Genomic DNA, 25,317 nt, shown 5'->3' on the forward strand with positions numbered 1-25,317 from the left:
GAATGCAGTGACGTCAGACGAATTGGACCGATCCTGCGTCAAATCGGCGCTTCCGGCAGTCACGTGGTGTACGTCGACCAATCACCGTTCGCGGTCTCTTTACAGGCCGACATTTTCTGACAAGCGTAGAAAAAGTTTTCATCAACAGCCGCCATTTTGCGCTGGAGAGACTAAGAAGTATTTCGGAATTTGTCGTGTAAATTTTCTGTTTTTTCTTACATCATTTTGTCATAAACTGTACCATTCCGTATATTTTAAAGAGTTAAGTGAAAAAATGGTGTTCGTTCGTTAAAATAAGTAGTTTAAAGTAGCGAAAATCTGGTGATATTGTTTTCATTTATTGTGCTAGTTCCGACGGAAGATGGTGAGAGGGTCTGTGTAGCTCTTCGGTTCCGAGCTTTGTAATGGCGAATACTTGAGTGAGAAATTTTAATATGTGCCTTCAATGGTCTGAAGGACATCGAACGATCGGGATGTGGGTGAATTTAATAATGATGGATCATAAATCGCTTTAAAATGTTATTTCTTCAAGATTTAAGACATAAAAGTGTTATTTGAATCGGCGGGCCGAAATATTCACGACGGCTTACGTTTAGTAAACAGAGCCATGGCCGATCATCATGTTGATGAGCCGCCTAACAAGCGAGCTAAGATGATCCGGGACCCTTTTCAGGGTCCCTCGGACACCGCGGGTGAGTATTTGTGTGTATTTTTTAAATTTATTGAAGTTTTCACTATACTTTAGTAATATTAACTTGCCGTGATTTTTGACATTTTGCGTTCGCTCTTGTTAGCGCCTTGCAAGTTTTGCGTCGTATTATTGTTCTTTGAGCGTAAACCATAAGAAATGAACAAATATAGCTATATTTTTAACATATTTCTTAATTTCATTGAGTTGTTTTTGGTTAAAGGGTCACTTCAAGTCAAAAGTTTGTATTAAAAGGACGCATGTAAATAGTTCATAAAACTTTTATATTTCTGAATAATATTCTATTAATTATTTCAAAATAAAGTAACAAAGTAGTTCCTCGAATAAAATACTGCTTTAAAGGTTTCAATAACTTTTGGAAAAGTAATAAAGTGAATTAATGTTTACTTCGAAAAGTAAGCTAGGGTTCAATATCATTAAAAGTTTTTACAGTTTAAGACAATGGAGTTCCTTTTAAGTTATAATCATCAATATTAAATTAATATAAGTTGATATCATAGAATTTTTTTGTAAAATATAAAACGTATTGAATATTGATTGTTTTGTGCAACCAATCATAGTAACAATTTTTTGAATATATACAATCACATAAACAAATGTTTAAAACTTATTTTAAAACTTATTACTTTAGTGCAGAACTTTGAAAATTAATTTTGAATAAACACTTGCAAAGTTTTCAAATATTTGCTATTGACAGTTTAAATTTAATAACCTATTTGGTAATGTTCAACATTTTAATATAACCTTCTAATAGAATTGAATAAAATAAATGAATATTTATATGTTAACATATATTATACCTCATCTAGTATGGTGGTACTTAATATTTTAGAATAAGTCTATATTAATTATAATAATTGCAAACAAGATTAGTTTTACTAAAACATGTAAAAATTAGTATTCTAACATAAGTTTTAAAAAAAATTGTTTTTGTAGTCACTGTTCTATAATTTTATGTAACTTTTGCTTAGACTTTGTGATAAATAAAAAATTGACTTTAACTAAAAGTTAATTTGACTTTATGTAGTGACAATATTTTTTAAATTGTACAATATATATATATATGTATAATAACATGTAATATTTAACAATAACATAAATTTTAGTTTTATTTATTACATTTAACTCTTAGTATGTGTATGTCAATCCTCCTGTTTGAAGCAATTTCATAAATATGCACAATTATTTTTTTATATTAGCACATGAATCTTAAATCTTATTTACTGTAATATTAAATTTTGAATTAAAAGCTTTTTTGTTACTTTATTAGGAATTATTGGATTTTTTTTAGATTAAATAAAATTGTGTTATCTGAACAGAAGAATCCAGTACTTGTAAACATAAAAGAAATTTGTTATAATTGGAAACAGATTTACCAAATGTGTTATATCTGTTTCAGTAGATGGGTTTTCAAACCTTGACATGTTCGACCTAGAAAAAGACCTCCCAGATGAGTTGATGGCGGGGTCCTGGGGAGAGCAACCCGGTGTGACAGGCCCCAAGCCTCCGGCGCAGGGACCAGGGCCTGGTGGGCAAATGGCCCCACAGCAACAACTTAATGGGGATGATCCTGCGGCAGCTATGCACAGGCAGATTAACAATCACCTTATACAACAAGTGAGTACCTGAGACTAATAGTGTATCCCTAAATGCTAGCATTTATTTATGTAATAACATTGATTTTGGTTTTATTGGAGTAAATTTAACTTTTGTAAACAATTGTTAACAAAATTATTATTTGTCATTGTTCATTGATATAGTAATAATATTACTGATGCAGCAAATGAAAGTAACTTCATTTTTTATTTAAATTAGTGTAATAATTAATTTTTACTATATGATCTTTAACTAAAGTCATGTTTGCGTTAAAGTATGTTAAATCATGTTATTCAAATTATTAAAAGTTTTACAAAGCAATACTAATAAATGATTACCGTTTCCTGGTCTTTTCACAGGGCAACAAGAGTGGCTTAGTAAGCCACAACAATCCATTGGGATTGGGTACTTTAGGAAGTAAGAGTCCTAACTTACAGTCACCGCCTAATGTGTCTGTTTCTAAGGATCTTATGGGTAGTCTGCACCCACAGCTAATGCCAAATACAAGCCATCCAAATCAACTGCATTCAAATATGCCCATGAGCTCCATTCAAGGTAAGTGTTTTTGTCTTGTTGTGTTTTCACTTCCTATTCCTTCATAATTATATTCAACCATGTTATAACAATCACCAACCTTGTTTTTTAATATGTGAGAATTTATACAACATTAGTAAGAGTACCTATGTGTGTAGATTTGATGACCAATGGTTTTGGACTACCAGTAGAATTTATTAATAGGTGAACCATACATTTGCATGTTTATTATGGTTTGTCAGCAAAAAGTACAGAGGAATGATTTTTTTTAATTATTCATATTTTATATTGTTGAATAGTTCTTTACACATTAAAGGAATTACAAAATTTATCATAATCGGAAAAAGAATTAGGTATTCCTGTAGGGACAAGAAACTATCTTGTGTTTTACATATAAATATTTTTGTTACAGGTGGCATGAATGTAGCAAATGTTGGAGGCAATATGATAGTGACGAACAGCAACATGACTGGTGCTGGAATGCTTGGCAGTGGGATCATTAACAATGTTAACAAGCAGCTACCTACACTTATGACAAACAATCATCATGCAGCTGCTCCCCATCATCCCCACACGCAAGTAAGTGTAGAGATTTAAAATTTAAATAGCAGCATAGTGCATATATTTCTCATGGTTCCTATTTGTCACTCTGTTCACATAGTTGATTATATATTGGACTATATCAAAAATACTTCTTCACTTCCCAATTTTAAGATCATATAAATTATAGTTGATTATATAACTTTGACTTGACTACTTTACTTTATACTAATTTGACATTCATAAATAACAATTATGTTTTGGTAATTTGGTTTTGATATGACGATAGTTTAAAAAGCTTTATACTGTAAGTTGTCACAGGTGATGCAGAATGGACCACTTGGCGGGCGGGTGGGTGTCGGCGTGGGAGTGGGTATGCGGGGTGCACTACAACACGTGGGACGCATGGCTGCTCCGGGTGGTGGCGGGCATCCGCTCGCGCCCTACCACCCCACTTACGGACAATCACCGCCTACGCGCTGTCCGCCTGGCGTACGCTTCGGGCCGCCAGATGCGGGCGCGCCGGCGGGCGGCGCCGCGCCCGCTGTTCCCCCGGCGCCCTCCCCCCAGACGCCCGGCGCTCCTGCCGGTGGACAGTCGCAGCCACAAGCAGCAACACAGGTATGTTCATAATTTATTTTTTTATATGAAATACAGTTCCAAAAAAAACAAATGCATTGTCTTCTAAAATGGTATAGGTCATATGAAAGATTTTTCTAAAATAGCATCAAAGCTTTCAGTTTAAAATTTCCCGATGTATTATTTTTTTTTAAATGGATTAACTAACTGTTCCGACAGCATTAGTACTGTCGAAAGTTGTTTTGATGTGTTATAGATCAATAGAAAAATAAACGAATTAGTTCTCTCAGGCATTATAAATTCACTTAATGTTGTAATAAAAAATAATGGTTACTTACAAAAACATCTTTTCTATTTCATACACTGCAAGACTACAATAATTATGCAATCATACTTTCATTGTAATGCTTTAGGGTAGTAAGTACTAAGTAGTTTTGCTTTGATTGTATCCTAACAAACCTTTTCCTTTTCTAAATTATCAAATATTTGACTGCTAAGGACAGTGTTTTATTTTACTCTGTGGTTTGTATACAAAAAAAGTGTTCTACTATTTTTTTATTTTACGTGTTCAACTATTTTTCTAACATTTTTTTCATTCTTCTATCATTAAGATATGTATAGTTCGAATTTGCTTTTACAATTGAGTATGCATAAATCTTGAAGATAATTTATATTTGTGTAATTTATGTTTTTGTAATGAAAATGTCTAAAGCCACCTCTTTGCCTTGTACTATCAACTAATTTTAGCATCTACTCAAAGAAAATCACCTTGTTTTAAAGCTTTGTTTAATATAAGGTCTTTTAATAAATATATAAAACTTACAAATCAATCAATAAAAAAACGCTAAAACTTCCTATAGCTAATATGTATTTGGACTAATTAAATAAAATTTCTATTTCATAGGAACATTCTCATTTAACTTTATTTTCTAACTACAGTCCGCTGCGCCACCTAGTGGTTCGATCGCAGACCCGGAGAAACGCAAACTCATTCAGCAGCAGTTGGTGCTACTCCTGCACGCGCACAAGTGTCAACGGCGGGAATCGCAATCGCAAAATGGCGAGACGTGGCAATGTACTTTACCGCACTGCAAAACCATGAAAGGAGTTTTGAATCATATGATGTCTTGTCAGGTTAGTATCATTGAATCTCACTAAAAAATAAAAATAACTTTACGTCTTTTGAAACCACAATTTGTGTAATCATTAGAAAAGCAAGTACTAGTGTAGTATTCACATCCTCTCTATGTACACATTATCTAAACATACATCTTCAATGTGTATGGGTAAATAACGGTGTGCAAATAACTATGAAAAATTGTTTTATAAAACAGTTGTTGTGTGTGTGTGAAATACTAAATTTGAATTGTATAAAAAAGTATCTTTTTAAATTTGTTTTACAGGCAGGGAAAAACTGCTCCATACCACACTGCTCGTCATCAAGACAAATTATTAATCATTGGAAACACTGTAACAAGAATGACTGTCCCGTTTGTTTGCCATTGAAACAAGCTGACAGGAAAAACAATACAATGAATCGTAAGTGTTAATCTTTTTATTATAATTTTTTGATGCATTCTAAGCTTTTCTTAATTTATGCTAGCCTCAAACTCTATGTTAGTATTGTTGCTAGTATGGACCATTTTTTTTAAATAAAATTTTTTGCGAGCCATAATTATATACGTTTTAAATGCCTAGTGTATTTACAAAAGTATCCAAAAAATATTAATATTATATTTATTGAAAACTTCTAACAACATTAAACACATTCAATTTCCAGTAATCCTTTCAGACACTGGATAATAATACACTGGTTAATACTGGCCAGTGCTTGATTTTCACTTTTTTTTTTAAATAAAATGACACAAAAATGAAAAGAGCTCAAGTACATTTATTAGGAGCCACAAATAATCCTTTAAAGACCCACAGGTTGGCCACCCCTGTGTATGTACTATTTCTTCATATATTTTTTAAAACCAAAGAAAGTTATGTATTTATACAACAAAAAGACACTTATTTAAAATGAATCTATTTTTTAATTGGAGTAGTAAGGTTTAAAATGTAAAATATGTCTAGTAAAATTTAATGTCCATAACGTAAATTTGTTTCTTTATATTTATTTTTGTTTGGTATTTACAATTTTAAATACAGATACCTTTTAAGTTTATATGTTATAAATGGAGTAATTATTGAATTTGTTTGTGATAGTAGTTTGTAGTACCCTTAGTACTTGAAATGGTGAACATTCCAAGTCAAAATTACAGTAAAATGTAAATGATAGGCTTGCATGACAGAAAATGAACATTCTTGCTTTGTAATCATAGTTTAAAGTATTATTTCAACCTTCTTTCTATTGTTGCATAATATTTCATTTTAACACTCACAGTTAAGTACATGTCTTGTATAGACCACATGTAATTTTATTACATTTTGTCATTGTAACAATTATCTTTGTGCAATGGAAGCCAAAGATAACATAAGTAAATAAGTTTGATAAATTTTTTAACCCCTACTTTAGTCATTATTGACCATAAACTTCTCTAAAACGTTCAATTATATTTTTCAATAATTTAGATCAGGTAGTCTAAATTATACTAAATGGGTCAGATATAATTGAACATTTAAACAATGTCTTATTTCAGATAAGATGCACAGTTGTTAAATATTTGGATCTAACTCTGTATTGGAGTATAATATTAGAGGTTTTCTGCAAGATAGGAAATATATATAGATATATTCACGAGAATTAGCTAGAAAATAAGAGTTAATCATTATTTACTCTACCATTTGCTTATAGGTTTTAGTATACATGAAGCACGATTTTCCGTTTATTAAAGTTTCTTTTATTGATGTTGTGACACTACTCCTACTTCTGCTCTCTAAAGCACTCAGAGCAATCTCTCTTCTTTTATACTTCCTATCCTTTGATTTTTCATTGATGAAATATGTATTATAATTTATGAATACCTCTCATGTTTTGGTAATATAAAAGATTTTAAATAGGATTTCTTGTAATAAAGATTGTAATAAAATCCTTACTCATAATGATTATATTAGTAAATTATTATTATACACATTAGAGCTAATCTTATATGCATGGTCGCTAATATCGTCAGTTTGGTTATTCAAATGAACTCGTAATTCTAATCATTAGCTGAATTTTAATTGCATCTATATATAAATGAGGTATATTTTGTATCTATTAACCATGTCATTAATGTACATCTATAAAAACTAAATGTTGTGAAATAGTGATATTAAGATTTTGAATGACCATAAGTCTAAAACTTATAAGTAAATAATTTTTCAGTAATAAACTTAAGTTCAGTAGTAAAAGTAATAATTTATTCACTTCACAATAAAGCATACTTTTTGTATATAGATTATCTTTAAAAAAAACAATCCAAGTTTTAGATGCGTTTGGAGTACAACAAATGTATTTATACCTATAAATTAAATATTTTTCCGACTTTCACTTAATAAATACAAAAATAATGTTACACGACGTGTATATTATTAACAAACAATACTTTAAAAAGTGTTAATTTTAATTGACTTTATTTTCATTGTTTCGTATTAGGTGTTGTTACAAGTACTACATTTTGTTGGTGTCCAACTTTTAGACAGGACGAGAATAGCTTCTTTATTATAGTATATGTGTGATAATATTTAAATTTGAAATGTTATTTCTGTAATTGTGACCATAATCTTACTATAATAAATAAAATTTTTAGATAAAATAAAATATTTTATTTAAATATTAAGAGTTTCACTTCAATCATATTTTTTTACATTTTTGCATGTGAAACATTCATGTTGAGATTTAGTGTAAGATTAAATTTTATTTATTCCCCTAACTACTACAATTTCCTTTTTTTTGTCAGTTAACGCAGTAATTAATTTTGGGTTGTAGATTTGTTATTTATTAGGAAATATTAATTGCTTTTAGTAATGGCCATGGGAATGAATCATCAACAAAACTTGGGTTTCTAAATTATCATTTTTTTAAATGAAACTGTAACCTTAATAACCACACGAAAGAAGTATTTATTACATATGGATATTTTTCATTTAATAATTTTATATTTAAAAATAAAATTATCAAAATAACTTATTCTTGAATATTCTAATGTCCTTTTTTTTCTGCATTTTTGTGCAGAATATTCTTTTGTTAATATGAATTCAAATTTTTTTTTACTTCTCTCTATGACATTCACAAATATTGATATTTATTTAACTTGTTCAATACAAAAGTTGAAGCTTTGTATATTTTAAGCTGTTTTGCAATCATGTTTTATTCTTTATAATAAATAATACACATGAACTAAAACTCTCAAATGTGTAAGACAGTGATATATTAACATTGTACAAATCATCTGTAGTTACATAATAAATGAATTCATTTTATTAACCTTATTTGAATTTGCAAAGAATTCATATTTTATTATAGTTTACCTTTATAATATATCAGCCTATATGAAAATATTGTAGCTGTGTGTATAGCTCTAATAAATAATCTATTAAGTATTTGGTGCTATGCCAGTTGCATCATTATGCACACACATGAAAATACATTTGTTTTTACACAAATATAGACGATGGAGTGCTAATATAAAAATCTTATAAAACAATTACATTTCATATTTTAATTTGCCAAACACTTAAATTAGTTTACAGTAAACAAATTAAAATTTTAAATTGATAGAGATGTAGAAATTAAATGCACAGTTAAAAATACAATAGTTTAAAGGGATTTAATAATGTCCATCCCATGCTTTGCATTAAAGGATTTGGGTGACGATAAACTGAGGTACGGGATATCTGCCTCAATTTATAAGTAATTAAGCATTCAGGCTTTTGACATTTAAAGAAATAAATAAAAAGGGTCCCTTCAATAATAAGCTCCTGTGTCTGTAGCAAAACATTTGAAAAAATTTATATAATTGTGGCTCTTATTTTAAATATAAAAATTTATTCTGCTTGCCAACTATCATAATACTTTATTTACAAAGAAATTATCGTGTTTAAATAAAAGTCGAATATTGGTTAAGGTTTGAACAAAGGGTTACAAAGAGGAGCGGATATGATATATGGGCGATATTTTTTAAAAACTTTCCCCTTTCATCACCATCATGGCAGCCGCAGGACAGAACATTCATTGCCGAACACAGGCCACTTCCATAGATTTTCAAAAGAAGCGTTTAGAAGCAGCTAATGATTCACTTTATCCAATTAATATAAAAATTTCTAATACTACAATGAATGTTTTACTAATTTAGAGTCTAGCTAAAATATTATTCTGCAAGTAAACAATTGACAAAGTTGCAATGCAAACTAAATAATGAACGTAATATTAGGCTTGTGTACTTTTCGTCCCTTTTGTCTTAATTTCTAAAAATTTATTTACTAACCCAATAATCACATTGTATTGTTTTATTCAAAATAAAAATAATAATATTTATTTCACACGCAAGGGTTTACATCTCTTGTTGACGTCAAGTTAAGTTTACTACTTCGCCTAAGTCAGCAAGACTATATACTTTCTTTGACAACTTTTCTTTAATTATTTCTTATACATTAGCTTTTAATAACATATTAAATCTATACAATAAAAGATAAATAATATTTATTGTTTAACAGCTATAGTGTCTCACGCGACAACTGGTGTCGCTTCAGGAGTATCTGTGGGTGGCGTGGCGCAAGGGGCCGGCGCTGGGGCGTTGAGCGCGCCGCTTGCGTCCAGCACTAGCGCTCCGGCGCCAGGAGACATGAAGCGCGCGTACGAAGCGCTAGGTTTCGTGTGCTCCACGTCGATGGCGGGCGGGTTCCGCGGCGCCGTGGCGCGCATGGCGGCACCGAGAGGACCCACGCTCACCGACGTGCCGCAGCCGACGCTACAGCCGGTCTATGCGCAGCAGCCCATGCCCGATCTGCAGCAGCAGCAACAGCAAACGCAACTAGTAACTATCCCGCATTATTTTTAATTCGCCCTATATTATAGATAACATAGCGCAAGCAACTCTTCTCCCTCTTGAGAAAGAATGCTAAAAGGATAATATCCACGACAAGAGACTGCCCAAGCCGAGAGTCCCCTCGTAGAGTGTGCTCACTCACAAATGCTCCGCCTAAGCTATCAAGAGTTTGACTGTCTCAATTGTAAGTAGCAGCCTGAGACGAGAATCGCCATCCTAGTCTTCATAGCTTTAAAGGAGGTTTTAGCTAAACACCCTTTGTCCTGCTCACCTACATCAGTAGAATCTGCAAATGTCACTTGGGCAGCAGTGTAAGCTGGCTCTAAATGTCTCTTTTAAGCTAGTAACTCTTATGGGCACTCTCATGCAGTCTCTAAATTATTTTAATAAATTAAGAAGTAAATGTTATCACAAATAAAAACCCAACTAGATCTTGTTGTGGGCTCATCTCAGATTAGGGCGCGCTTGTAACATCCCTTTTTAAGAACATTTCAAGTCAGCTTGTTTAAACATCAATTAGTTTAAACACATTTTTTACTTTAGTAGATTACATAATCAGCTTAAGATACAAATGTTTCATTCACTAATTCTATAGCATCTAATAAATATATAATCTCAGGATTTAAATTTCTTAATGTTGACTTATGGTGCAGACATTATATTTTGTTTAATTATTACAGAGAACCATATGTGTCTTGTGAACTGCAGTTTCCAACAATTGATATTAAATAGGATGCAATTAACACAGTTGCTATACTGATTGAGATAAGTTAGCATTAGTTGATGCTAAAAATCTGCTAATTTAAATGTACATTTGCGACATCACAGCTTCAGCAAACTATCCAACGAGTTAGTCTATAATATAGTGTAAAATGATTTAGATGGGCACGGGCACTCTGCAACTTCCTGGAGGACCGGTCACCGCAAACCCCGTTTCCGGAACCAAGGAATGGCACCAGTCTATAACAGCAGATCTCAGAAACCATCTTGTTCATAAACTGTAAGTTAATTTTGTATAAATTTGCGTAATTTATGACACTTACTACTTTATTAATACAGAGTTGAACTAGAAACATTTATGTATGACTTAGTTTTAAACTAAATTTTAATAAAAAAATTATGTTATTACTATAATTACAAAATTAAATAATTAAATATAATAGTAGAGTTATTCTGCTTTAAATGATTTTTGCTTTATTATATATTTGATTGAATTATTTAAAAATTTCCCTTAATAATGAGTCATTAATATACAGGGTGCAAGCTATATTTCCGACTCCGGATCCAACTGCAATGCTAGACAAAAGAATGCACAATTTGGTTGCCTATGCAAGAAAGGTTGAAGGTGACATGTATGAAATGGCAAGTACAAGATCGGAATACTATCATCTTCTTGCCGAAAAGATATACAAGATACAGAAGGTAAGTTTAATTTGTGTCAATTTAACTAATGTTAGCATTTTTTAATCCTTGGATCTGTCTAAATTTTCTTTAGTTTTCATTTGAATATCCTTATGTTAATACCATTATACCAATTATACAGTAGTGTAATGTTAAGGTAATTAAGAATACATAAACAATATTTAAATTTTGAAACAGGAATTAGAAGAAAAGAGACAGAAACGAAAAGAACAACAACAGCAACAATTACAACAACAGCAACAGCAACAACAGCAGCAGCAGCAACAGCAGCAGCAACAACAGCAGCAGCAGCAGCAATTGCAGCAATCTGGTGTTATGTCAGGTGGCGTGTTGGGAGTAAGAGCTCCTGGTGTTGGACCTGGCCCTGGTCCTGGGACGGCAGTTGGGCCTACTGTTGGACCAGGAGTGGGCCCCGGCGTAGGTCTTGCAAGGCCTGGATTGGGATCAGCACCTGGCCTCGGACTGAGAATACCTTCCCCTGGAATGGCGCCTTTGCCAATACCTGCAAGTAGAATGGCCTTCCAGAGTAATCTTGTTGGACCACCAGGTCCGAGTCCTAATCAGGTACGACAAGTTTATTTATATTATATATTTGTAACATACAGAAAAATCTAAATTGTTTATATTCTTTACTACTTTGAGTTTCTTTTGGAATGAATGTGGATGTTATAATCATTTAACATCCACATTAAATAAATCTTCATTTACTATATTAGTAGCCTCTGAACAGTTAGGCTTTCTGGTCTCGGTTAAATTCACATATTCCTAATCTTTTTAGTCTTTTAAATCTGTATTTATAAAAATATCTGTATTAATAAAAAATATTTTGGCACAAACATTAAAATATGTTAAATTTCGCATTAATTAAAATATACTTATATATTCATAGATGCCGCAAACTCCTAACGGGGGATCAGTGGGCGTAGGCAGCGTTGGCAATCCAGGCATGTCTCCATTCGGGCAGCCGATGACTTCCCCCGCGCCTCAGTATCCACCTATGCAAACCAACGGCCCGGCCCCACTCGCTTCTCCCAACCATCAGCAAGATGCTAAAGTGCGTCTGTCCGGCGGAGGGCCTGTTGCAAGCCCGTTCATGAATCATTCATCGTTCCGAAGCGATCAGTCGACAGCATCGCCTAACCCTGTTAACTCAGCCGGTCCCGCGCCTCCGGGTACCCCTGCCACCCCTCACACGCATCCGAGCCCAGCGCCCGAGCCACGGCCAACATCACGTCCCGCCTCAGTTTCCGCACAAAAAGCGGCATTAAATGCTGCGGCTTCAGCGGATGACAGCCCCGAGGATGTTCGAATCAACCAAGAGTCTGACGACATCAGAGTTAAAGAAGAGCCCGATGAAGACAGTGGAGGAAAAGGCATGAGAGCTGAAACGCCAAATGACAAAGAACCGATGGACAGGCCCGAGAGGCATCAAGAGTTTGTTGTTAAGACGGAAATAAAAACAGAAATCAAAGAGGAGACAAGTGAAGAGCCTGTTAGCTCAGCGAGCTCGGAAACCGATCGAGGGCCAAAGAGAATGTTTGTTTTTAAAGCTGAAGATTTGCGGCAAGCATTGATGCCGACCCTAGAGAAGCTGTTCTGCCTGGACCCAGAGTCGCTTCCCTTCAGGCAGCCGGTGGACGCGCAGGCGCTCGGCATTCCAGACTATTTTGACATCGTGACAAAGCCCATAGATTTGTCAACAATCAAGATGAAGTTGGACAGAGGGGAATACAAAGATCCGTGGGAATATGTAGATGACGTGTGGTTGATGTTCGACAACGCGTGGCTTTACAACAGGAAGAACTCCAGGGTCTACAGGTATTGTACCAAGGTGAGAAAACTTTATTTTAAAGTAAAAAAAAAATATGTTAATAAATAGCTAAATTATAAATTTTGTGAAAATAGAAGATAGATATTGCTAGTATGTGTTAACATAGGTATTACTATAACTGTGTTTACGAACAACTGCATTACTGCTTAAAAACAGATATCTGTTACGTAAAAAATACATAAAACGCGTCTTAAAAAAACTAGATACTCTACGTCATTGGTAAAGTTAAAGTAAAAATGTCATCATACGCTTAGTTTTCTTGGGCACATAAGGATGTTACATATAAACTGAAAGCTGACAAGTTGCTTCCTCATTTCAAACTTTTTCACCCTTAACTTAAAGCCAACAAAAATGGATTATTTGACAAGAGTTTAAAATAATTCAAATGAAGGAGAAATGCTAATGCGATTTTTTGCATACATAATTTAGTCTTTGTTTTCTGTTTTAAACTCTATTATTATAACCTTGATGTTGTCATATCTATTTAAGCTGTCAGAGGTGTTTGAGCAAGAGATCGATCCAGTAATGCAAAGCCTGGGTTACTGCTGTGGAAGAAAGTACACTTTCAACCCCCAAGTGTTATGCTGCTATGGCAAGCAACTGTGCACGATACCCCGGGACGCGAAATACTTTAGCTACCAAAACAGGTTAGTGTTTACCTATTTAAGAAAGATTACTGTGTAATTTGAGGCATCATACCTGAAGCACATAATTGTTATTTATTTACAAAATAGTGTTTTTTGATAAAAAAAAAGATAATGTTTGTTATTAATATATATGATAACTTACAAAAAATATTGACGGAGTAGGGTGTTCCGTGGCAGAATTAGGAATTCAAATTTTATCATAACTGATAGGGGGAGGGAGGGGGCAGCGCTAACTTTGCGCGTTCACAATCGAAGCGTATTTAAATATTCAAAAATTCTTTCAAAACGTTTTGTGTCAAATAATCTATAAAAAATGACAAACCAAAAAACAACTTTTGTATTATCTTAATGAAAATTTCAAAAGTTAAATTCTGTTTAATTATTTTTTGTTGAAATCTTAGTTGATCCATGATTGTTTTTTAGGATAAGAAAGTTCATTGAAATTCTACATATTTCAGCTCAAAAGTTTTTATATTATTTATTATTCACAAGATGTCTCAGTCAATCGGTCTCTAAAGTAGATTTAGTCTTATGAATTATTTATTTATTATTTACGAATTCAATCTAATATTAATTAATGGTGTAAAAGGCAAAATATATAATTTTTAGAATAAAAATATATTGGAAACTTTTGAGTATTAAATATATTCAATACATGGCTACTATTTAAAGCTACAAGAAGTAACGAAATTAATTGTTAATTAAAGACAGATAACTATTTTTTATTGTAGGATGTAAAAAAAAACTTTAGGAATCATAGAAATTTTGTACTTAAATAGTAACCATAATTTGTCTTACCACTGTACCACGCCATTTTAGAAACAAAGTTAATGATTTTTTTTTAAAGTGTCCAGTGGCTAGTTACGCCATATAGCAAATAAACTTGCAAAGATTCACTTTTATTTAATTTATAACTTTTCCATGGATAATGGATGTGTTTATAAAATAACTGACATAATGCCGAAGATGAAACTGTCTTATAGCACTTTTTTATAAATTTATTGAATTATTTGTATTGCAAGAAGGGGTACTCAAAAGCACAAATAAATTTTCTGAAACAACCTCTTTAGTTAAAGATTGGAGGACTGTGTTTTAATGAAGCCTAGTAGGGCTAAAATGTTATATATGGGCAAAATTAACGTGGAGCTTTGATATTGTTGTTGAAATAACATCAGTGACAAATATTTTCAGGAAAAAAAACCCAGAATGTTTAAAAGTAGTTTTTGTTGTATAATTTGAGGGTACAACTCGAAGGTATTTCCAATAACTTGTGATTTAATGGACGATTTTACCTGGATTAGTTGAAATTACCCTCTTATTGGTGAATTGGAGATTAAATTTTTACTGTAAACTTGAAAACATCTGTAGTCATATGAACTTAATAAATTAAGTGAATTTTTACTACACGATATTTTTAAATAAAATTGAATTTTGTACATTGTTATCTTTTAATTAGAAAGTGAGTTATGAAAAAGTAAATTCAATAAATTTATTGGAATTAGACTGTATGGTATTTATTTAATTAAATTATAAGTATAATAATACTTTGCAGTGTCTAAACTATTTAATTCACAATAACTTTGTTTCTAAAATACCATGTCAGTGTTATAGAGAATGGCAAAGTCCATGATAATACATATCATTAATATTTGTGTTCCTATTGCATCATTAACATGGTGCAGGATTAATATGTAACCTTCATTTACACATAACATACCTAGTTTATAGCTTTCCTTTGCTTTTGTATTATATCATTATGTAGAGAACAAGACCTGTAGAACAGTGTTCTGTGGTGGCTCGCTGTATCCGTTAGATGTCGCTATGAACTGTCCTGTGCTGTATGCATATAATTTTTGACATACTGTACCTAATACATATTTGTGAACTGTCTTACAACTAATCCCTTTTATGTTCTCATTGCTTACTAATTTTTTTTCGCCCTCTCCACGCACCTCTTTGTCTGCACACAAATGTTCCCGTCACGCTTCACACCGCTACCATCGCTACCACCGCTACATGGATGAAAATTATGAAATAAAGTCTAAAAGCGTATGGGGTTGTCTCCGATAGATACACCTTCTGCCAGAAATGCTTCAATGACATCCAGGGCGACACCGTCACGCTGGGAGATGACCCTCTTCAACCACAGACGTAAGTTATATTATATTATATTTATATAGTTACATTATATTTTATGTAAAATATTGTAAAACCTTAAAACAACAACTTGAAAGCATCAAATAATGTAAATCCAAAATTACACTGAGAAATTCTTGGGTTTCTCTTATTGTAAATAATTGTGATCTTTCAGGGCAATCAAAAAAGATCAATTTAAGGAGATGAAAAATGACCATTTGGAACAAGAACCATTTGTTATTTGCATGGATTGTGGTAGGAAGCAACATCAGATATGTGTGCTCCACCATGACCAAATCTGGCCCCAAGGCTTCTGCTGTGATAATTGTTTGAAGAAGAAAGCGGCTAAACGGAAAGAGAACAAATTTTGTGCAAAGAAGCTGCCCACTTCGAAACTTGGCATTTATATTGAGACTAGAGTCAATAATTTTCTTAAGAAGAAAGAGGCTGGAGCAGGCGAAGTGCATATCAGGGTGGTGGCGTCTTCTGATAAAGTGAGTCTTGTTCACCGTTTATATTATGAATTAAGTCGAACATAATTTTGATGTGTTCCCTCTTTTGTACACAGATTGTGGAAGTGAAGCCGGGCATGAGGTCCAGATTTGTCGAGTCGGGAGAACTGTGCGCCGAGTTCCCGTATCGGGCGAAAGCGTTATTTGCATTTGAAGAGGTGGATGGTACTGACATTTGTTTCTTTGGAATGCATGTACAGGTATGTTATGACATATGCTCAATCTATCATTGTAACAAATAATATTTTCAGTATGTATTTCATATTTCTTTTATTTTCAGGAATATGGTAGTGAAAGTCCGTCACCTAACACAAGGCGTGTTTACATAGCATATCTTGATTCTGTACATTTCTTCCAACCTAGGCAGTATAGAACTGCTGTATATCACGAGATTTTATTAGGTTATTTGGACTACGCCAAACAATTGGGATACACAATGGCCCATATTTGGGCCTGTCCTCCATCGGAAGGTGATGATTACATATTCCATTGCCATCCACCCGAACAAAAGATACCCAAACCTAAGAGGTTACAAGAGTGGTACAAAAAGATGTTAGACAAGGGTATTATAGAGAGGATAATATTAGATTACAAAGATATTCTTAAGCAAGCAATGGAGGATAATATCTCTTCAGCGGCTGAACTCCCTTACTTTGAGGGTGATTTCTGGCCAAACGTTTTAGAAGAATCTATCAAAGAGTTGGACCAGGAAGAAGAGGAGAAAAGAAAACAAGCTGAAGCTGCAGAAGCTGTGGTCAGTATCATTAACAAAGTTATTTATTATTTATAAGTAAATTTACATATCCAATAAATCATTAGAGGTAAAGGCGATGACAATTTATAGCTCTTATGGTTATTGCAGTTTATTATACAATGTCATGTTGTATATGTTTATAATAAAACAGTAAATAACCATGAATATTAAAAATATAACAAACAAGTGAAAAGTTAATTTTCAAATAATATTAATTATTAGATTAGAGAACATTTCTAACATGTTTTTAGATATTCCAGTCTTCTGAAGAAAATGAACAAGGACCTGATGGAAAGAAAAAGGGACAAAAGAAAGCGAAAAAGTCGAACAAATCAAAGGCTGCTCAAAGGAAGAACAGCAAAAAGCAGAGTGACCAGCAGCAGGGCAGTGACCTCAGTGCAAAGATATTTGCAACCATGGAGAAGCACAAGGAGGTGTTTTTCGTTATTAGGCTACATTCCGCGCAATCAGCAGCCAGCTTAGCGGTAAGGAACTTTCAAACTACTTTGCACTTCCTCATATCTCAGTTCTTTGGGACAATTATGCAGATGCGTGAAGCTTGTGTATTGTCGCTCTAATGTAATTAATTTCATATTGTTGCAGCCAATTCAAGATCCAGATCCTTTAATAAATTGCGACTTGATGGACGGTCGTGACGCTTTCCTAACGATGGCGCGAGACAAGCACTACGAGTTCTCATCAACGAGGCGGGCGAGGTTTTCTACGCTCTGTATGTTGTACGAACTACACAACCAGGGTCAGGACAAGTTTGTCTACACATGTAACAGCTGCAAGTCGCACGTGGAGACTAGATACCACTGTACGGTGTGCGACGACTTCGACTTGTGCGTACCTTGTTACGAGAAAGAACGTCATCCACACAAGATGGAGAAGCTCGGCCTAGACATCGATGTCGGCTCGTCACCGGGCGACATGAAGCAGGCGAACCCGCAGGAAGCCCGCAAACTATCCATCCAGCGTTGCATACAGTCCCTCGTGCACGCGTGCCAGTGTCGCGACGCCAACTGCCGGCTGCCGTCGTGCCAGAAGATGAAGCGCGTCGTCACGCACACCAAGATCTGCAAACGCAAGACGAAGGGCGACTGTCCAATATGCAAGCAGCTGATAGCGCTCTGCTGTTACCACGCGAAGCACTGCCAGGAGACCAAATGCTCGGTGCCATTCTGCAGCAGCATCAAGCAGAAGCTGAAGCAGCAGCAACTGCAGCAGCGCGTGCAGCAACAGCAGTTGCTACGGCGGCGCATGGCAGCCATGAACACGCGCGGCGGCTGCGCACCTGCTTCACCACCGCACGCCGCCGCACCGCTCGCCTCGCCGCCTCACGCCGCCGCGCCCGCCAAGCCCGCAGCGCACGCTCTACCACACAACGTGCAGAAGGCGCTGCAGCAGGTTAGTAGTTACTTCTTGTAACATTTAAGCACATGGTGCCACTAAGCTGGTGACGATAGCTAATAGTGTCATAACACTATATTTTGTGCACAGGTGCAGGAAGAGGCGGCGAGGCAGCAAGCGCCGTCGTACGGCAAGCAGGCGGCGATGGGCCCGCCGGGGTGCGCGGGAGGAGCGCGCGCGGAATGGGCGGCGCGCTACCGGGCGCCGCCGCCGCCGCTGCATCACGCGCCACACCACGCGCGACTCCCGCACCACGCGCCGCAGCCGCAGCCGCACGCGCAGCAGCTTCAGGTACCGTACCGCGCGCCACCGACACACCGACTCGAGCGTTACCCATCGACCTTGTGCCCCGCAATGTTTATTTTTACGCATAAATTTACATTGATCATTATTCAGTGGTGTCACTCCGTCGGAGCACACAGCAAAAGTGATAGGGTTAACACACACTTGCTAAGGAGTCTTAGCCTGTTCTACAGAACACATTTACGGGGTGTTAATTGAGCGCAAGCTGTGCTAGGCTACAAATGTGTTCATTACTGGAGTCTCAAGAAAAATATTATCCTTGCATCACATGCACACATAAAACTTAAAAAAAGAAAATAACGCGGCACACCAAGAGGCAGGCACGCTGTATATGTCAACAAGCTGTCATAGTGCCCTACATATGGCAACTTCCATAGTGGATTGTTGGTACTATCCATTCTAGTTTTTTCGACAATAAGGATATGACCAGAAATAATGTTGATATCTTTAAAATGTCAACTGGTAATAGAAATTGATGAGGGTTGTCTATATCACCGGTGGACATTCCATTGCTGAATATATTATAGCTTTTATTCAGACAGTACTTATAATAATTTTTCAAGCACAAGTTAAGATGTTTCAAACACCTGTCTTTGTCACTTATTTACCAAATCATAATGATTATGGTTTTACGGTTTTTCATAGCTTCCTTCAGACCCGAATTTTGTTTCAAGTATTTCCAAAATATCTATAAATTTCTTCTGTGTTAAATCTGTAGGAGTAATCAATTACCATTGTAGTACATATTTGTGAGAATAGACATCTATGTCTTTTATTGATCCTGATAGGTTCTTGCCTGCCATTTGTCATTACGTTGGTTTTATGTGTTAATGTGTGTTTTGTCGCACATTCTTGGCTTTATTTATCTAGATGACTAACATCCTCTGTGTCGGTGCTGGAGCCGACGATTTTGTATGCAGCGAGTGCATGGGCGCCGGCGGCTAGGAAGCTGCTGGTCCGCAGGCAGCTGGACGCGGTCCAGCGGGGCTTCGCGCAGAAGATCGCGAGGACCCACAGGACCGCGTCCCTGCACTCGGCCCTTATACTTGCCGGGTTGCTTCCCCTGGACCTTCGGGTCCAAGAAGCAGCCCGCTTATTTGAAATAAGAAAGGGTCATTCCCGGCAGGTGGTAGGGGACCGAGACCTGGAGGTACCGGTCAGCTACCTGAGACTACCGCACCCGTCTGGTCAAGTTGGTGTGGAGTTCTCCTGTCTGGGGGAAAGTGCGGAGGAAGTCCGACTTGCCACCGCGGCTGCCGACTTGGTAATTTATACCGACGGCAGCCGCATAGAGGATAAGGTGGGTGCGGCGTTCTGCGTCAAGCGGGGCGCCGCAGAGCTGTACACAAAAAAGCTCAAGTTGGGCAACTTCTGCACCGTATACCAGGCAGAGCTGCTGGCTCTAGCTGAGGCAACAGGGTACGCGGCCGGCGAGTCAGCGCAAGCCTGCGCCATATTGAGCGACTCGCGGTCCGCCCTCGAAACTGTCGCAAGATCGGACACCCTCCACCCCTTAGCGTTAAGAGTGAAGGAGAATGTGATGAAAGTGAGAGAAAAAGGGAAGGATGTAAGGTTGTATTGGGTGAAAGCGCACGCGGGGATGGAGGGGAACGAGAGGGCGGACCAGCTGGCCAAGGAAGCGGCCCTGAAGAGTAAAAGACGACCAGAATATGAGAGATGCCCTGTTTCATTCGTCAAGCGGCAACTGAGACAGGAGTCGCTCGAAGAATGGAACAGGAGGTATGTAGAAGGAACGACGGCTTCGGTAACGAGGATGTTTTTCCCGGACGCCGTCTCAGCCCACCGCGTGCTCCGCAGCATCGAGGTGGACGCGGTCTCGGCCCAGCTCTTCACGGGTCACGGGGGGTTCTCTGAGTACCTTCATAGGTTTAAGCTCAAGGAGGACCCCTCGTGCTTCTGTGAACCGGGCGTGGACCAGACCGTGATCCACCTTGTGGCTCGGTGTCCCGCATTCGGCGGACTCCGGTTCGGCTTCGAGTGCCGGTCTGGAATTCAAGTCAGGGAGGATACAATACCCTCCCTGATAGGCGGAGAATATAAAGAATCATTCCTATCCCTTTGCAAAGAAATAGCGGAAAGTGCAATGAAAAGAAACAAAACGTAAATATAGGAAATAAATATATATTAAAAAATTAAAATAGAAAATATAATTATTAACTATTAAAATATATAAATCTGTAATAAAAATTATTATTGTATAAGAAACAAAAATGTGAAATAAAAAATAAAAAGCTATTGAAAATGTAAAAAGCAAGGGAAGAATGATAGATGATCAGAGGAAAAGAGAAAGACAGACGAATTGTGGCATGAAAGATTAGAACAGAAAGAAAGATTATGTGAAGAATGAAAGAAAAGAGAATGAAAATAAAATAACTAAGTGAAAAAATTTAATGCTTGTAAAGTCCCTATCCCAACATAAATAGGGGTACGAGAGGCCCCCAATAGCGGGGGCCATTAAAAAAAAAAAAAAAAAAACATCCTCTGTGTGCCCATTCAAAAAGTTTCATTGAGAGAGTGAGAGATTCATGAGAGTCGCCTTGGTGAACATCTCTATCTTGAATTCCTTTCTCTCCTTATCAAAATTAATTTAATTGATACATAATAGACAAATGTAAGTAAACTAAGTTAGGATATTAAAAACGTTTTATCTCAACCTAATATGAAGAAAAAATATGAGATGAAGGCAAGCAAGTTGTGAGGTTTTCCATATATCTGCAGCAAAGAGCACCGGCGCCGCAACAGCCTCAGACACAGCCACAGGTGCACCAGAAGGCTCTGCAGCAGCTGATGGCGACGCTGCGATCGCCCACCAGTCACAACCAGCAGCAGGAGATACTGCAGATTCTCAAGTCGAATCCTCCTCTTATGGCGGCGTTCATCAAGCAAAGACAGGTTCGTGATCATTCAATGCACTTATTGTCTCCGTCGTTTTATCAGAATTATAAGTTGGCAAACATGTTTTTTTTTTAGTTCATGAACTCCTCTGTGTTGTGAACTCACATGAGATGAAGCTGTAAAAGTCTTGGGCTAACAGCATTAACGTCATCAGAAACAATACAAAATACACGTTTTTTCATTTCGGCTATTGTATATCCTAAATTTAAAAAAAATCTTGTACTTGTGGACATGTTGTTAATATGTTCTTATTGGTCTGAACTTCTATACTACTATGGGTCTATAATCTAAATAAACTGATTATGCATAAAAATATATAGTAATAGTGAAAAGCTTTAAGGCTATTATGCCTATTCCCAATCAACCTGCATAAGGTGATCACTCTAAAATTTAAAATATGTTTAGTTAACGCGACAGACCAAACAATTTGCAGTACAAAATCTGCGGAGACAGATTGCAAAGAAAAAACAACTTTATTGTTACTCCAAACACTGAAATTTACTGGTTCAAATTTTGAAAACTATTATTTCTGAAACCATGGATTAAAAAAGTTATACATATATATACCCTTTTAAAGTGCTTACACCTAAAAAGAATCTCACAGTAATAACAGCAGTTGGAGGAAAACTTTAGGTTCCTATTTTTAATTTTGTTACCACTAAGTTGTATAGTGTAAAGGTTAAATGATAAACTAGATTGCACGAGGAGAGTTTATGAGTCCACGCGCTTTGATGGCTAAATATAAATATAGTGTTTTACGTCCAATAGGCGAGGCGATGTAAAATGCTAAGGGGGCGGTAATGCATATTTCTTACTTGGTTTATTTGAGTTAGGTTATTTTCATACTTTATAAAATAAATAGAATTAAACAATATTTCAGAACAATCAAAACCAGCAACAAGTCGCCAGTGGAGTTGGCGGCGTTGGGTCTGTGGGAAATGTAGGGGGTGTGGGTAACGTGGGTGGAGTAGGCGGTGTTGGCGTGGGCGGCGTAGGGCTGGGCGTGGGCAGCGTGCAGCAACAGCAGCAGCCGCAATTGCAGCATATGATGCAGCCCCAGCAGCAAAGGATGCAGATGCATCAAATGCTGCCCCAGCAGACACAAGTAAGTAACACTGTTCTTTTATTGTAAGCCATTTTTTTACTTGTTAAATTTCATTGAATCAAAGCCAATAACATTGTAAAAATAATTAATTGTTTGCTTTGTAGAAAGTATCGCATTTGTTATTTTGCGTGATGCAGGTGGGTGGCGCCGTCGGCGGCGTATCGGGTGTGAACATGGGCGGCGTGTCCGCGACGGGAGTCGGCGTGGGCAACGTGGGCATGGCGAGCGGCGGCTGGTTCAAGCAGGGCGGCGGCGTGGCGGGCGTGGGCGGGGTTGCCGGCGGGATGCTCGGCATGCGCGGGCCGTACGCGGGGGGCGGCGGGCCGCGGCTGAGTGCGCGCTACTTCCCCGGCGGCGTGGGCGTGGGTGTGGCGGGCGTGCTGCAGAGGTCGCCGCCCGCGACGCCGTCGCCCCGCCCGCCCACGCCATCGGAGCTGCTACTGCTGCGGCAGTCGCCCGCGCCGCCCGCGCCTCACCACGCGCCCGACGACCAGCCGCCGCCCATGACGCCGCAGGACCAGCTCACCAAGTTCGTCGAGCAGTTGTAGTGTACATAACCGCCGCGCCGCGCGCCGCACTTGTACCATATAGCGTAACGCGGCGCCGCGCACCAAAGCCACACCCCATCCTCATCCCCCCTCCCCCTCCCACACCCGGCTGTGTGAGCCACCAACACACGCGCACTATTTATTATCGGTGTAGAGCGATGGACGTCTAAGTATTACGATTGCGCTCAATGTACAAAATGTAAATACAAGAGAAGAGTACATCCTTGTCCGCTTCTGCGTTTTTAATTGTAAGTTGTTCGTAGTGTAGGTATATTATTATACTTATTCTGTTTATTGTAATTAAATCATTTTATAATATAATTATGTGACCATTATAGACCGTTGTTTTTTTGTTTCCGACTATACCCCAGAATGTTTTACTATTGTACATAGGTTAATGAAAATAATGAGAATTATTAAAATTTGTATTTACATCCGTGTATTTATTTTCCATTCCCCATTCCCCATTGCTCCATTATTCATTCAAAAAGGATGTTAAAGCCTTGTTACATCTAATATTAATGTTTATTATGTAATACACGTTTTACAAAATATATTGCCATCTATTCCGGTCTCGCAAGGTTTGCAATGTTTTGTTTTGCAGATCCTTTAACAAAGGCTGATAATTCTGGAGGGTTAAAGCGCCTTTAAATACGAGTCTATAATTATTTATTTTTTCACTTAAATCCAGTATTTAAGAAATTGTGAAATTTTTTTTGAGTTTGCGTATATTTTTTAAATTTGTAATACTCAAGTTACCTTTTTACTATCTTAAATGACGGGATACAAATCTTTAATTATTAATCTTAAAAGTTTTCTAAAAAAAACAATCGTTATTCTTGGTTAATTGAAGGAATTTATGGTATACAACCAGCAGATAATTGAAAAAACAAGCGTCTCCGCTATAGATTTCGAATGAGACCAGAAGACTAGATCTAGCTTCGTCCCACTCGTCACTTCATCTTGTAGGTGAACGTGGTGCTATGTTCAGCTAATCGTTCCGAGGTCTTCAATGCAGCAGGGCCGCTGCCATTTGTTACGCATTCAAAGTGTTCTTTCTACTGCCACTCCAACTTTCCAAACTGCCGGGCTGTTAGATACTTAGGTTCATCTAAGCACCCCGTACCCAATTCGATCTCTTAGAAAAATGTGAAGTAGAACCCTATCTACATAGCTATTATGAACTTACCAATAAGGCCCGATGTATTTTTAAATTTTAGTTTTGCTATTTGAAGTTTATGTTTGCATAAATTACCAAATTTTGTTATTGTTAAATTTTTAATAAACAAAAAAAACTTTATTTAATTTATTGTAAATAATGTGAAATTAAAAAACTTAAATTTTTATAATAACTAACCTTTTTACTTAAACCATTGCCTTAATTTGTTCATTTAAAAATATTATTTAGATTATAAGGGATTCTTGGAAGAAAAATGAACTATTAGGTTAAGTAGTAACCTCTATTTTTTATTGTTATTAATACAAAATATATTATAATTATTATTAATATTGTAATTTTATTAGTTACAGAGTGTGAGTAACTATATCATAAAAATTATCTACAGATCGCTTTGAGAGCATTTATGTTGGACGATGGAAATGTTATTCCATAAAATGCAATGAAGGGATTGTGTTGAACACTGAGTCACTATACAAGCTTTTGTTACACAAAAATCGGTGCAACGATGCCTTGACGCCTGGAAATATTGTAGATTCTATAAGTTTAATATTTTAAATGTTACGCTTAATATTGGGCTAAAGTTTTCGCTTTAAACTATTTAATAACTGTACGGTAATAAC

The 25,317-nt window shown here is 36.4% G+C and overlaps 1 protein-coding gene across 7 annotated transcripts; it reads left to right on the forward strand.

The window, feature by feature from the left end:
* The first annotated feature begins 87 nt into the window (after positions 1-87).
* Positions 88-23,852, forward strand: nej (nejire). 7 transcript variants are annotated; one of them, XM_068771864.1, is made up of 23 exons: positions 88-692; positions 2,109-2,326; positions 2,653-2,860; positions 3,252-3,418; positions 3,692-4,000; positions 4,898-5,092; positions 5,362-5,497; positions 9,599-9,918; positions 10,812-10,930; positions 11,187-11,352; positions 11,530-11,916; positions 12,242-13,183; positions 13,673-13,830; positions 15,901-15,981; positions 16,142-16,460; positions 16,535-16,678; positions 16,759-17,232; positions 17,484-17,717; positions 17,836-18,642; positions 18,736-18,936; positions 21,688-21,861; positions 22,745-22,969; positions 23,107-23,852. In XM_068771864.1, the coding sequence occupies exons 1-23, from the start codon at positions 608-610 to the stop codon at positions 23,515-23,517; spliced, it is 6,480 nt and encodes a 2,159-aa protein (XP_068627965.1). In that variant the 5' UTR covers positions 88-607; the 3' UTR covers positions 23,518-23,852. The 7 variants fall into 7 exon arrangements, with proteins under 7 accessions (XP_068627965.1, XP_068627966.1, XP_068627960.1 ...); XM_068771865.1 differs by having other exon boundaries at positions 2,112-2,326; XM_068771859.1 differs by having other exon boundaries at positions 89-692; positions 15,871-15,981.
* Positions 23,853-25,317: the final 1,465 nt, after the last annotated feature.

This window comes from Battus philenor, unplaced genomic scaffold, assembly GCF_028537555.1.
Source record: "Battus philenor isolate CCGP_79_NKW_IND1 unplaced genomic scaffold, ilBatPhil1.0.hap1 SCAF_4, whole genome shotgun sequence".
NCBI lineage: Eukaryota > Metazoa > Arthropoda > Insecta > Lepidoptera > Papilionidae > Battus > Battus philenor.